The sequence below is a fragment of the Microcaecilia unicolor genome, chromosome 2 (genome assembly GCF_901765095.1).
Source record: "Microcaecilia unicolor chromosome 2, aMicUni1.1, whole genome shotgun sequence".
In the NCBI taxonomy this organism is placed as follows: domain Eukaryota; kingdom Metazoa; phylum Chordata; class Amphibia; order Gymnophiona; family Siphonopidae; genus Microcaecilia; species Microcaecilia unicolor.
The window spans coordinates 302,747,754-302,763,255 of NC_044032.1; the positions used below are offsets into that span (position 1 = coordinate 302,747,754).

The 15,502-nt window shown below is 43.0% G+C and overlaps 1 protein-coding gene across 12 annotated transcripts in view; it reads left to right on the forward strand.

The window, feature by feature from the left end:
• PTPRD (protein tyrosine phosphatase receptor type D) overlaps window positions 1-15,502 on the forward strand; it is a 1,064,164-nt gene that overhangs the window by 907,727 nt on the left and 140,935 nt on the right. For all 12 annotated transcript variants that reach the window (XM_030194293.1, XM_030194296.1, XM_030194294.1 and 9 more), the window contains one exon: window positions 524-699. In XM_030194293.1, coding sequence (XP_030050153.1) covers window positions 524-699 — 176 coding nt within the window. The remainder of the gene's footprint in view (window positions 1-523; window positions 700-15,502) is intronic.

The window sequence follows — 15,502 nt, forward strand, 5'->3', positions numbered from 1 at the left end:
GGTGGTGTACATAGTTGCATGCATAAGTTATAGACTACTATCATTTACCTTTGGTTTTCTGCAGTCTATGACTGGTGTAACTAGTTGCAACTAAAATATAGGCACATGCTGTGCTAGTATTCTTTAAAAGAAAGTAGGCGGCTACGTGGCATCCAAATTAAGTAGTTTGTTATAGAATTGCTCTCCAAATGTTATGCTGTTGTTGTTGTTGTTGTTATTATTGATTTTACTGTTATATATTGCTGTTATTCCACCTAGGTTCTTCTGTGTTTAGGAAGGGATTCATAGATTATAGAAAGTTGCATTTTCGGTCAAAATATTTTTACTCAGTGGAAAGTGGTGTATTCTGTTTGCCACCACCACCATTTCCTGCATCTTAGCGATCCTTAGATATTTCACAAGTCTGTTGAGTTTCCAAGTTCTCGTGAGTTTAAAACCCAAGGTTTTATATCTGGAGGCAAATTGTGAAAACCCAACCTGTCAAGAGACTGAATTGTTTGTTTTTATATTTTTGCCTTTGCAGGTGTGCCAGGCAGTGATTACATCAATTCGAACTACATTGATGGATATAGGAAACAAAATGCCTACATAGCAACACAAGGGCCTCTTCCAGAAACTTTTGGGGATTTCTGGAGAATGATGTGGGAGCAGCGTGGCGCAACAGTCGTAATGATGACCAAACTGGAAGAAAGGTCCAGGGTAAATACAAACGTTGTTGTTCCCCTGCTACAAATGCTCCTGCTCTAGAAGTTTCCATTTAATTTACAGATCATATATATCCAGGCTTTCTTCCCCTAAGGTTTTACTTTGATAAGCATAAATTTTGACATTGATGACTAACTGGGTAAATCCAGTTAGCAGAGATATTCAGTCTGTTAACTCGGTAAGCACCCAGATAAAGTTAAAGCGTTTTTTGCTGTTTTAACTTTAACCGGGCTATTATCTGGGCACCGGTGTGAATATGGGCTAGCACATGGATGACTTCCTGCAGCCAGCCAGACTTGGATTTTCAATACCGGTCTGTATTAGGCACAGCATCAGGGCCGTGCCTAGGGTCTCTGTTGCCCCCCCCCCCCCCCACCCCACCCCGTGTGGCACAAGATGCAAAGGAAATAGGAGCTGAAAGATGGAGTGCATCTTTGTGGGATTGCTGAACAAATAGAGGGTTTACAACCACTTAGCTTTTCGTGCTTTCATGTTCACGAAATTAGTAATTAAATCTTTGATATCTAACTGGGCACATATATCATTCTCAATAGCAATCATGGCAAGGCTTGCAAGCCTTTCTTGCGAAATACTTGATTGCAAATATTTTTTTATGATTTTTAACCGTGAAAATGATCGTTCACCACTTGCCACACTGACAGGAATTGTCAGCAATATTCTTAGAAACAAATTACTATCCATTGCAAAATAAGATAGCAGATGTAAATTCTCAAAGTGGACATATTCCAAACACTAAAATTAAAATAAAATGATTTTTTTCTACCATTGTTGTCTGGTGACTTTCTTTTTCTGATCATGCTGGCCCAGTATCAGATTCTGCTGCTATCTGTCCTCTTAACTCCGTTTCCAGGGCTTCCTTTCCATTTATTTCTTTACTTTCCTCCTTTATTCTTCATTTCTTGCTCTATATCCATACGTAAAAGCTGGGTCCTCCGCAGACTTGACTGTCCAGTGGATCCAGCTTCTGCCTATTTTCTCCAGCCATGTGCAGTTTTTCTCCTCTCTTCCTTTTCCCTCATCTCATCTCCTTCCTCTCTCTTCCCTCCATCCATGCCCAGCATTTCTTCTGTCTCCCTTCCCCTCCATCCATGTGCATCTCCTTCCTCTGTCTTCCCTTCCCTCCCCTCCATCCATATCCAGCAATTCTCCTCTCTCCCCTCCCCTCCATTTCTAGCAATTTCTCCTCTCTCCCTGAGCCCTGCCCTCCCATCCATGTCCATCCTTGTCCCTCTCTGCCCTTCCTTCCTCCATCCATATCCAGCAATTCTTCTCTCTCCCCTCACCTCCATTTCCAGCAATTTCTCCTCTCCCTGGGCCCTGCCCTCCCATCCATGACCATCCATGTCCCTCTCTGCCCTTCCCTCCTCCATCCATATCCATCAATTCTCCTCTCTCCCCTCCCCTCCATTTCCAGCAATTTCTCCTCTCCCTGGGTCCTCCCATCCATGTCCATCTTTCATTTAAATTTACCTCCAGCCTTCCCTTCGCGCTCATTCGTTCGCTTAGTGTCCCGCCTTCTTCTGATGTCAGTTCCTTGCGAGGGCGGGACACTGAGGGAATGAACGAGCGTGAAGGGAAGTCTGAAGACGTCAGCACCACTTTCACTGACGCAGCTCAGCTGCTGCGACGTCGGAGGTAAATTTAGATAACAGATTTAAAGCCCCCAGGGCGGCGCGGAGCTGGGGTAAGCGGTGAGGGTTAGCACTGCGGCAGCGCCCTCCAGAGGTTGGCACCCCCCTGCAGTGCTTACCCCGCTAACTGTGTTGGCACGGCCCTGCGCAGCATTATATATCTGGGTCATTTGCTGCCAGGCAAGATCAGTGCCTTTAAATTCGCTGTGTGATTAAGTGCCACTGAAAATCTGAGGATGTCCTGTTCACTGTGATTAGGCAAGAGAGTTGGTTAAATTGTTCTGAATATTTACCCCATAATTTTAAAATTTGTCCAAACCACACCCACGATACATTGATACTCTCCCTCCAAATATGTGCATGCCGTGCAGTGATGGCTCTACCATTAGACTGAGTGAGGTGGCCGCCTCAGGTGGCACATTTTTGGGGCAGTAACAGTGATCCAAAAACACCCCTTATAAAAGCCGCCTCACTTTGCTTCTGGATAGGAGGAGGCTAGTTTTGTTTCTTTCCCAGACTCCCCAGGTGAGAAACAGTGTCCATCCAAATACTATAGACAGGTTGTTGGCCTGGAGAAACTCCCAATTGCTACAAAGAAGCAGCAGCACTGCGATAAAATTAAAAGGCAATATGGGGCCTTTGTGCACCTGTGCCTGCAAAAAGTATATCAGTACTGCCCTCTCCAAAACAGTAAGTCTCATGTGGAAGGAGCAGTAGGGGAAGCGAAGTGAAGAAATATGCTGCATGGGGAAGAAGGAAGTGAAGAAAGATGCTGCACAGGTGAGAGGGAAGTGAGGAAAGACACTACAGCATGGAAAGGGGAAGAGAAGTGAGGAAAGGTGCTGCACCGGAGGGAGAGGAAGGAAGTGAAGAAGAATTCCACACAAGGGGGAAGGGGCTTGGGAAGGAAGTAAGGGTAGATGCTGATCCCAAAGGGTGTGAATGGGAAGGAAAGTAAGAGTGAAATACTAGACAGAGGGGAAGAGAAGCAGACCCATGCTGGACTTGGAGCCTGGGGGAGGTGCCATCAACCACTGAGGGATTAAAGCAATTTTAGGTCTCCCAGGTAGCAGATGTAAATTCCACTATCAGTCTTTGTAGACGTGGAGGGGCATAATCGAACGGAAACGCCTATCTCCATGGGCGTTTATCTCCGAGAACGGGTCTGTGAAGGGGCGGGCCGAACCGTATTTTCAAAAAAATGGACGTTTTTGAGCTGGGCGTTTGTTTGTTTTAGCGATAATGGAAACTAAAAACGCCCAGCTCAAAAACGTCCTAATCCGAGCCATTTGGTTGTGGGAGGGGCCAGGATTCGTAGTACACTGGCCCCCCCTGATATTCCAGGACACCAACTGGGCACCCTAGAGGTCAGTGCGGTGGACTTCAGACAACGCTCCCACATGCATAGCTCCCTTACCATGGGTGCTGAGCACCCAACCCCCCTCCCCCAAAACCCACTACCCACAAATGTACAACACTACCATAGCTCTTAGGGGTGAAGGGGGCACCTACATGTGGGTACAGTGGGTTTTGGAGGCCTCCCATTTACCAGCACAAGTGTTACAGGTGGGGGGGGAGGGATGCACTGCGGTACTCACTAAAAGTGCTCCAGGGACCTGCATACACGCAGGCCTCTAGGACTGGTTGCTGCTATATAACATTGGCACACCAGTTGACACCTGAAGACTAATCTCTCCGAAAACGTCCTTTATTGGAATAACCGCCTTTACTCACAGTTAACTGCAGATCAGAGGTTGTGCCCCACTGGCAACGAGTCTCCCTGGTACTGAGATGAGCAGTAGGTCAGAGCTGGCAGAATGCTGTACAATGCCCTCTTTCAGCCACATTCAAGGGAAGAACTAAGTTCTGTAACGTGGCTAACATAGGAAAGGGAACTAAAACTGGCTTACAAAAATGGCCACTACCGCATGGACTACAACAGGAAACACAACAGGGCACACTCTGACCCAGTAGGCAGTGGGAAAAGCACCATGGGAGAAGAGCTACCAACTACCAACATCGTGAGACTGTAACACAAGCTGATGAAATCACGGAGCCCAATACCCTACACCCACCACAATGCAATGCTGATGTGACTCTGTACTGCACCCGAGAGCCACATCTGACCCAGGGAAAGTCTGTGAGAGGATCGAACACATTCTGCTGTCATGGAGGTGGGTACGGCATTTGAGGCTGGCATACAGGCTGGGAAAAAAGTTTGTAAAGTGGGGGGTTTTTGGTAGGAGGGGGTTAGTGACCAACTGGGGGAGTCCGGGGAGGTCATCCCCGATTCCCTCCAGTGGTCATCTGGGCAGTTGGGGCACTTTTTTGGAACTTGTTCGTGAAAAAAAAGGGTCCCAAAAAAGTAACCCAAAATCGCGGTAAAAACGCCTTTTTTTTTTTTTTTGATTATCAGCTAAAGACACCCATCTCTCCTCAGCCGATAACCACGCCCCAGTCCCGCCTCCACCACGCCTCCGTCACGCCCCCGCCAACTTTATTCGTTTCCGCGACGGACTGCAGTTGGAAATGCCCAAAATCGGCTTTCGATTATACCGATTTGGGCACTTTGCGAGATAAACGTCTATCTCCCGATTTAGGTCGCACTATAGGCATTTTTCTCTTTCGAAAATAAGCTGGATAGACATGCATTCCCCTTTTGAAATGGGAGAATACACATTTATTTTTTATGGTCACCCTTATCCCAACTAAAACCTACTCAGACCGTACCCCCTTGCCATATGCATGTTTTAGAGTTTTAGACCTGAATATGGTGTGAGATTTGGAAGGGAAGCATAGGAACATGCTAAACAACTCTAAGATGACTGGCAGTTCTCCACCAGCATTCCTGCAAATAGGAGTAGTGCAGAGGAGTGGCCTAGTGGTTAGAGTGGTGGACTTTGGTCCTGGGGAACTGGGTTTGATTCCCACTGCAGGCACAGGCAGCTCCTTGTGACTCTGGGCAAGTCACTTAACCCTCCATTGCCCCAGGTACAAATAAGTACCTAAGCGGCATTGAGCCTGCCACGAGTGGGAAAGCACAGGGTACAAAAAAAAAATAGTGCAGTTTCAGTTACAATGTCCAGGCATATTCTTCAGGATTCCCAATAGTCATGCCCCTTTCCAGTCGAAACCATGATACTCCTGCACTATTCCTAGTGGTAGTAATGCAGGTAGAGGTCTCTGTATTGGATATAGGAAAGAGACGGGGGTTGATGCTGGACACATGAATGGAGATGAATTAAAGAGGGGGGGGGGTGGAGATGTTGGGCATAGGAGAGAGTGAAAGAGAGCAAGTGGATGTGGTTGACATTTTAGGGGATGATAGAGAGGGAATATAGACATGGGTGGGGGAGAAGAGAAAGAGGAATGCTGGACACAGGAGTGGAGAGAGAGAAACTGGGGATAGTTAAAGGCTGTGGAAAGAGATGGAAATCTGGAGGTAGATACACTAAAAAGAGTGAGTACAAAGACTGGCTATTGAGGGGGGCTGAAATCTGAGTAGATAAAGAGGCACAGAGATGGGAGCTGGAGTAAGTGAAGAAGGTAGGAGGAGAGAAAAGAAATAGCAAATGGACATACGACTCTGCAAATAATAGTAAGAGAAGAAACAGAGGAGAGCAGAAACCAGTGACTGGGATAAACATGATTAGAAGAAAATGACTAGACATCAAAGGTAGAAAATATTTCAATTTAGTGATTGAAATGTCAGTAGTTAGAATGCACATCTACTTTCTTTGGGTCCTGTTTACTAAGATGCACTTGTGTTTTTAGCACACATTAAACACTAGAGAAGCCCATATATTCCTAAGAAAACTGAAGGAGGGCATAGCCTGTCAATTGGCTTTGGTGCTCCATTTCAAACTTCTGACCTTGTTCCCTGCATCTCTAATACTGGCCCTGTTTATATGTATGAATCTTTAGTAGTCTAGCATGGTCATTTTTCCCAAAAGTGTTTGAATGTTCTAGGGCCCATTAAATATTTACAGTACTGCCATTTCCTAAGTGAAGTTCTGCTGTGAGTTCTGGATATTAGTGCTGTTATGATGTGGTAAATTTGGTCTAGGTCCTTAATGAATTTTTTAGGGTTTTGCATTACTTCATAATATGCCTGGTGCTTATGAGATTTGATGCTGCTGTTACTGAGATGACAACAGAATCAAAATGTTCTTTTTATATAGTGAGTTGTATGGGGAATTTTCCTGGTTGTGCTCTGTATCTGTTGTTGAGGAAGATTCCCTGGATGCAGAATATACGTTTACATTAAACACTGTGTTGGTCCAGTGTGTAGCATCAGGGGTCAGTATTTTTCATTTTAGCATCCTAGCTATATAATTTAATTGTTATAATCTGACCAGAAATTGCAGATTTTTCCCTTTTTTTCTCTTATATTTCCAGGCTGTATAATTGAATAGTCTTCTGAGTGAGAGAAACCCCCACTTCACTCCCTGACTGAAGCTCTGAGGAGCCTCTCCCTTTTGAGTGCTACTACTACTACTACTATTTAACATTTCTAAAGCGCTACCAGGGTTACGCAGCGCTGTACAATTTAACAAGGAAGGACAGTCCCTGCTCAAAGGAGCATACAATCTAAAGGACAAAAAAGTGCAGTCAATCAAATTGGGGGCAGTCTAGATTTCCTGGATAGAGGTACAATGGTTAGGTGCCGAAAGCGACATTGAAGAGGTGGGCTTTGAGCAAGGATTTGAAGATGGGCAGGGAGGGGGCTTGGCGTATGGGCTCAGGGAGTTTATTCCAAGCATAGGGTGAGACGAGGCAGAAAGAGCGGAGCTTGGAGTTGGCAGTGGTGGAGAAGGGTACTGAGAGGAGGGATTTGTCCTGTGAGCAGAGGTTACGGGTAGGAGCGTAAGGGGAGATGAGGGTAGAGAGGTAATGAGGGGCTGCAGATTGAGTGCATTTGTAGGTTAGTAGGAGAAGCTTGAACTGAATGCCGTACCTGATCGGAAGCCAGTGAAATGACTTGAGGAGAGGGCTGATATGAGCATATTGGTCTAGGTGGAAGATAAGATGGGCAGCAGAGTTGATTGAAGGGGGAATAGATGGTTAAGTGGGAGGCCAGTGAGGAGTAGGTTGCAGTAGTCAAGGCGAGAGGTGATGAGAGAGTGGATGAGAGTTCTGGTGGTGTGTTCGGAGAGCAAGGGGCGAATTTTGCTGATGTTATAGAGAAAGAAGCGACAGGTCTTGGCTGTCTGCTGGATATGGGCAGAGAAGGAGAGGGAGGAGTCGAAGATGACTTTGAGGTTGCGGGCAGATGAGACGGGGAGGATGAGGGTATTGTCGACTGAAATAGAGAGTGGAGGGAGAGGAGAAGTGGGTTTGGGTGGAAAGACAATGCGCTCGGTCTTGGCCATGTTCAGTTTCAGGTGGTGGTTGGACATCCAGATAGCAATGTCGGATAAGCAGGATGATACTTTGGCCTGGGTTTCCACAGTGATGTCTGGTGTGGAGAGATAAAGCTGGGTGTCGTCAGCATAAAGATGATATTGGAAACCATGAGATGAGATCAGCGAGCCCAGGGAGGAGGTGTAGACTGAAAAAAGAAGGACAGATCCCTGAGGAACTCCAACAGAGAGTGGGATGGGGGTGGAGGAAGATCCATGAGAATGTACTTTGAAGGTACGGTGGGAGAGATATGAGGAGAACCAGGAGAGGACAGAGCCCTGGAACCCAAATGAGGATAGTGCAGCAAGAAGTAAATTATGATTGACAGTGTCAAAAGTGGCGGATAGGTCGAGGAGGATGAGGATGGAGTAGTGACCTTTGGATTTGGCAAGGAACAGGTCATTACAGACATTAGTGAGTGCCGTTTTTGTCGAGTGTAGAGGGCGAAAACCGGTTTGAAGCGAATCGAGGATGGCATGAGGGGAGAGAAAATCAAGGCAGTGGCTGTGAACGGCGCATTCAAGTATCTTGGAGAGGAAGGGTAGGAGGGAGATGGGGCGGTAGTTGGAAGGACAGGTAGGGTCTAGTGATGGTTTTTTGAGAAATGGTGTGACAACAGCATGCTTGAAGGTGTCAGGGATAGTTGCAGTGGAGAGAGAGAGGTTGAGAATATGACAGATGAGTGCCTTGATGAGAGCACCATCTGGAGTGGAGGAGTAGCCTAGTGGTTAGTGCAGTGAGCTTTGATCCTGGTGAGCTGCGTTTGTTTTCCACTATAGCTACTTGTGACTCTGGACAAGTCACTTAATCCTCCATTGCTCCAGGTGCAAAATAAAGTACCTGTATATAATATGTAAACCACTTTGATTGTAACCACAGGCAGTATATCGAGTCCCATCCCCTATCTTATACCTTTCCTCAGGCAACAAATTGCTTTGAGTTGCCCCAAGTGTCATGAGGTACAGGTATTGGCTTTTCTGAAGTCAGTACTTAAATATATATGCCCATTTACACTGTAAATTAATTTTTTACACCTTTAAATGGTGCCTAATTCTTCTAAAACCACCCCCACTGCTTTGTTGTATATTTTGAAGCTTTTGCTACACACCTCTGCCATGTAGGCATCTTTCCTTCTGTTGTAAAATGTGAAGAGACAGTTCAGATTGCTGTGTTCTTCAAAGGAATCTTACAGGTACTTGCTAAGCATTTACTTTCTCTGTCTGATATCCCAGTAGACCTGGATTAACCCTAAGGCCAAATTCATCCAAATAGTCAGTACTATTTGTTTTTGCTAAACATGATATGGAAGTCTGTGAAACATCCTTTCTTTCTCTTTCAAGGTTTTCATTCAAATAACCATTGCAAAGAAAGCTTCCCTTGTGAACTACTTTTTCATAAACCTAGCAGAAATGCATGTTGACTGCATGGACGCCGTGCCCTACAAAATATTATAATTTAAACCCGCATAGATATTTGTACTATGAAATAAGACCCAGCTAATGAACTGTAAAACCAGCCTTTCTGCTTAATCAAGCACAGATTTAATAAAGCCTGAAATCTCTGAGAATTCAAACTTTAAATCCACTGTTTGTTTTGATGGTTTTAATGTCGTGTTTGCATTGATTAGCATTTACTTTTAAAGTGACAATGGCATTGATCTACAAACTCCATTTCATAAGAGTCCTGAATGAGCAAATCCAGCCAGCACTGGTGTGTCCGCAGAGGAGCGTCAATTTTGGGGTGTCATTTCTTTGACAGTCTTGAAAAATAAAGTTTATATGTCCCATAGTCCCTCTTTATAATGAACATTGCAAGAACCATTATGGACTCCTTTTGCGCGCTAACGAATTAGTGTATGCCAAGTACCATGCAGCCCATAAGTATACAACAGACTGCACAACATTAAATCCGTTAACGCTGTTTAGTAAAAGGACCCCTATATTTATTAGTGGAAAGGCTATAGCAAGTTTTCATTTCTCTTACATATATTATTCAGTAAAACTGATTTTAAAATATTATATATGCCAGAATTGAATGTAAGAACAGTTATAGGAGCCCTTTTACGAGAACATGACAATGTTTAGTGGTTAATGTTTAGCATGTGCCTGATCCTCTGTAAACCTCTATTACAACTGTGGTTGGCATTCCCAGCATCTGCCTATGGGAATGGGAGTTGATCTACAGCCTTTCTGTGGTTTTTGCAACTACATTCAAAACAGTTTACATAGTATATATTTGTACCTGGGGCAATGGAGGGTTAAGTGACTTTCCCAGAGTCACAAGGAGCTGCAGTGGGCATTTAACTGAGTTCCCCAGGATCAAAGTCCGCTGCACTAATCACTAGGCTGCTCCTCCACTCCACTATGAAGTTATCACAGAAGAAAAGCCTTTCCTATGTGTTAACTGCAATGACAACATGGATGCACTTACTCCTTTCTATTTATTCTTCCAGTCCATGCCCATTCCCTGGCCCATAGCATGATATGCACACATCTATAAACGGTGACTAAAGTTGTGCATGCAAATCTGCATGCATGGCCTATTTGCATGCACAACTTAATTGTTTAACAAACTAATCGGCGGCGATAATTGGACAATAACAAGCAGTTATTACACTAATTGGAATTTATGCACGCAACTTTCTAAGCATATTTGGTAAAGCAGTGCTTGTAAATTCTAATCCGTGGATCAGAAAAGGAGGTGTGGGCATGGGAGGGGCTTGGACGGGTGGTGGGTGTTCCTGATAATTATGCACACTCTTACAGAATATGCCTGCCCCACACCTAAATAAAACGTGGGCATTTACACCAGACTTTAGTTGGCTTAAATGGTTGCACCTAAATTTTAGTTGTGGGACAGTGCATATTCTCTAAACCGCACATAATTTTATGCAAGGTTTATAGAATACCATTAAGCACGCGTTTTTGGGTGGCACTGATTTTTTTGGCACTATATATAGAATCTGGCCCTTAACACATGAATTACTCCACACTGTCATGCCAGCGTGGTAACTAGTAACAGCATGCCCTAATTCATGTGGTAACTGCTTACTTCACTTAAGTAGACGGGCCTCTTAGTCTGCTCTTTAAAGCAATCGACTCTGGCATTTGCAAACTGAAACAACTTCCAATGAACTGCAATAGAACATTAACCTTTGAAATAGATAATTTTTGACAAATTAAATTTCTTTGTACATGTCGAGCAGTATAAACTGTTAAAAGAATAAATCTGTGTAGCAAGCTTATATATTTAAAACGGCACGCAACAGAATTTGCTGATGCTGTCTTTGTCTCTCCATTAGTGAGAGCCAGAAACTGACGATTTAACATGATACAGTGAGCAGCATTCTGTGACCAATCACAACACAATTGTGTAAAATGACGGTATTATCTCTGTACTGAAGAATGACCCGCTGTTGCATTAAGTTGCATTAAGTCATAAACCTGTCACAAAATATTGTAACACATTGGAGATTATTTCTAGTTCCTTCTTCAGTTAAGAGACAGTATCTCAAACCATTTCCTACTTTTCCCTTCACCTCCTGTCCCACATCCGTTATACAGGTGCAACAACAGGAGTTCTAAGATGCACAAAGAAGATCGAAAAGGCAGTATGTCAGCAAAACACTTTGGGGGTCTTTTGTTAAACTACATTATGTTTTTGCATGTAACGTGCCTTAACATTAAAAAAAACAGTCCACATTAGGTGCAAAGGTTTCTCGCTATTTGTTGGGGTTGTGCCCAGCATGTCCTCTGAAATTAATGCATGGGCAGGTGCATTAGCATACGTAGAACCTGGTCACAATTAGCATAGCTGCACTTAATGCCTCCTATTTAGGCAGTGCTAAGTAAAGCTACACTAATTGCACAAATTGAGCATTAGGCATTCTTCATCCACTACCACAATATGCAGTTAATGCATGAATTAGCATCTGTAAACTGTCATGCAATTGTGGAAGCTGTTAGCACGCATCTCTCTACCTTGCAGCTACAAGGAGGATCCCTACAGGCCTTCTCCAGAGCCTTCTGCCTGCCAGCCTCCTGATGTAACTTCCTATTTCACGAAACAGGAAGTTACATCGAAAGGTGGGAGCCGGCAGTGGGAAGGCCCCAGAGCAGGCCTGTGGGGATCCTCCTCGTGACGTGGCTGCAGGATAGAGAGACGTGGCAGGGAGGGGGAGGAAAAGAAAATGCTGGGCCGTGGGATGCTGGGGTGGGGGGACTGCAGCTGAAGGGGACAGTGCATAAATGATCTGAAAAGCTGAGATTGATGTAGATCTAACAATAAATCTAAACAGACTTCTCAGAGTTCAATAAAGTTAATATGTTCCTTCCGAAGGAATATGCTCTGAGGAATCTGTTTAGATTTATTGTGAGAGTGTAAAATTTTGGAATCAACAATTGATGTAGGTAATTGTGGTTACAATTGTTGATACTATTGTTGGATAACCAAATTTTTTAGATTTATTATACATATTTATTGTGGATATCCTGAAAACCTGACTGGCTAGGTATGTCCCAAGGGCTAGGTTGAGAACCTCTGCCTTAAATGAAAGATTGGCTCCTTGCTATAGTACCATGAGATGCCAACTAGGGGTCACTGGCCATATTCTGAAACCTGGAGCCAGACATACTGACAGAGGAAGGAAACCACTCCCACTTCCTTCCATTAGATGACCAGGGATACCCCCCTTGACCAGCTATCAATTATGACCCCATGACTTTGAACAGAAGTGAGAGCATCCTCACTAACCATAATAATAACAAAAGAGAACAGAGCAGATTCACCCACCCAGAACAACTCTTTTTCTCCAGGTTTAAATGTATTCTTCTAATGGACATCTAGTTATTAATTACATAAATTGCATTATCCATAATTCCAACAACCTTATTTAGAGAATAAATGATGGAATACATAATTGAAAATCATCAGCATAACTGTAAAGATGTATTATAGTTTAAACAATTCTTATTGAATTTTCAAATAAAGACAACAGTGACTGAATTAGCCAATACAATCAGAAAAATGACAATAATTGCAATCCTGGAAATAATTAACCATGTTAATTCAATAATGATATATGTGGTAAACAATGAGCATGAATAATGGCATGATTAGAAATAAAGTAAACCAATGGAAAATAGTAACGAATAAAATGATGTCAATGGCAAAAACCCAATGATAGAATATTCATACTCTGATTTCTAAATATTATTCCAGAGGTTTCCAAATAGATGTTATCTTACAGACCTTGTTGTTTTTTTCTGATGCTTTAAAGTCGTATTTATGTACAAGGCATACAGTATTAGATTGTAAGCTCTTTGAGCAGGGACTGTCTTTCTTCTGTGTTTGTACAGCGCTGCGTACACTTTGTAGCGCTCTAGAAATGTTAAATAGTAGTAGTAGTAGTATCCACCAAAATGTTTCATTTAAAGTGGTTGCGTTTTTCCATGACCCTAAAATCATTTGGGCCCCTTTTACAAAGCATCGGTACCAATACCACCGCTTTGTCACGCTTCAATATGGAACTAATGCCGTTATTTCCAGCGCTGAAAAAATACTTTTATTTTTTTCAATTCCAGGGGCATACCCAGCAGTTATTGGGCAGCCCCACACGCTGCCTGGTTACTGCCAGTAAGGGCTCCCCCAGGAAATGGCCGTGCAGCAAGCGGTTCACTCACCGCACAGCCATTTCCTTTTTTGGAAAAAAACAAACAAAAAAAACCCCAACCTTTTACCTGCTGTGGTAAAAGGGGGCCTCGGTGCATGGCAAATCCAAGCGCCAATGCTACCATAGGACCCCTTTTACCACAGCTTGGTAAACGGGGCCCTTGAATAGCAATTGAAAGAAGTAAATTCAGTAAACTAGTATGATCTTTTCTAAGTTAAGATCAGGATGCAGTGATTGAAGAACTATTACAGAAAATGAGATTGGTACTTCAATACTCTGCTTTTGTATAATTTTCCAAATAGAGCACCAAAAACCATGTATGATGAGACATTCATGGAACATGTGTTGTAAAGTTCCAGCTGAAGAATTGCAGTGCCAGCAAACATAAACATAATAAATAAGTTGTAAATGTTTGATAATCAATTAAAAAAGGTACATCAAAACATTTAGAAGAACTGGTGACAGAGGAGACCTCTCAGGGCTACCATAAGGGACAGTTCAACTACGTGATTCGCAAAGTGGCGAAAAATCTAAAAACTGTTTTAGAACAATACTATAAATTTCACAACTGCCCAGTCCAACTAAAAGGCAGTAAAGCTCTAATTCAGTAGCATTAACACAGTGCTAGAGTCTCATTGCCAAACTCTGCAGTTGGAAAGAAAAGATGAGTTCTCAGTCTCTCTTCATGTACATCTGTGTTCATCCATTTTTTGATCATTTATCTCTTACTTTTACCTTTGTCTTCTCATTCCTTGAGTTTGCATTTTTCTTTTCTACCCTAACCTATCCCTTCCCTAGGTCTTTCTCTTTTTCATCCTCAGGGTATCTCTCTCCACTGTACACCCATTCTAGCTTGCCACATTCACCTTTTCCTGCAGCCCAACAGTAGAGGAACATCTTGAATCCAGTCAATTTCTTTCTTTTTTTAATTGAATTTTAAGTGCACTTCTAGGAACAAGTCCTTACAGAAAATTAGTGAAATATCACATTTAAATTGAATCATGAAAATAGTTGAACATAATCTTTCTATTTCAACCAATTTACCATTCCTCAATAGAAAGAGATTCAAGTACACAAACAGTATGAGCAACACTATCTCAGAGGATAAATAAAGGAATTACCCTAATGAAAGGGCAGTAAAGTTTTTATCACAAAGGCATCCATCATTGCTGAAATTGGAGGGGGAGGTAAACAGATCTCCGACAAAGCAGATCCCGATTTCCCCTTCTGTTTCATGCGTTTTGGCATAAGGAAAGAAGCTCGATGTGAACGTGTCCTCACGTTAGGGAGCCATCTTGGATCTCTCTTGAATTCAGTCAGTTTCTGAGTCGGATTTGATTAAACTCTTTTGCCTGGGTAACCACAGAATTAGATTGAGAGAGTGCTGAATGTGGTATTTTAGTTTTTAGTACGGCCTTTTGGCATTTTTCTAAACAAGAAGCACATTCAGAAGATGAGTATCCCAATAGTTACAGCAGCACAAGGAAGTCAGGCTTCAAATTCTGCTTCTCACACTGACATTCCTTCTGACCTTGGGCAAGTCACTTTACCTTCCTTTGCCTCAAATATAGGTTACATTTTAAGTCTCCCATGAGCTTGAAGTTGGGAAAAAAAACCCAGTTAAAAAAAAAAAAATCCAAATTCAGTAGTAGATATTGCCATAGTAAACTGTGTTAAAAGAAATTGTTAAATGATATGTACCATGAGTGATGGAAATGGAAAAAGCTCTATGGGAACTTTCACCAAAAGACCGAGAATGCAATGCAATTATTAACTACTAACCCACGTTAAGGAAGGAACTACTGGAATTACAACATCTTAGAAATATTTAACTGGTACAGCAAGCAAACATTCCTGACCTTAATAATACCCTGGAGTGGAGGAGTAGTGTTGTGGTTAGTGCAGCAGACTTTGATCCTGGGGAACTGGGTTCAGATCCCACTACAGCTCCTTGTGACTCTGGGTGTCACTTAACCCTCCGTTGCCCTGTATATATTATGTAAATTGCTTTGAATGTAGTTGCAAAAACCACAGAAAAGCAGTATAGCAAGTCCCATTTCCCTTTCCCTAA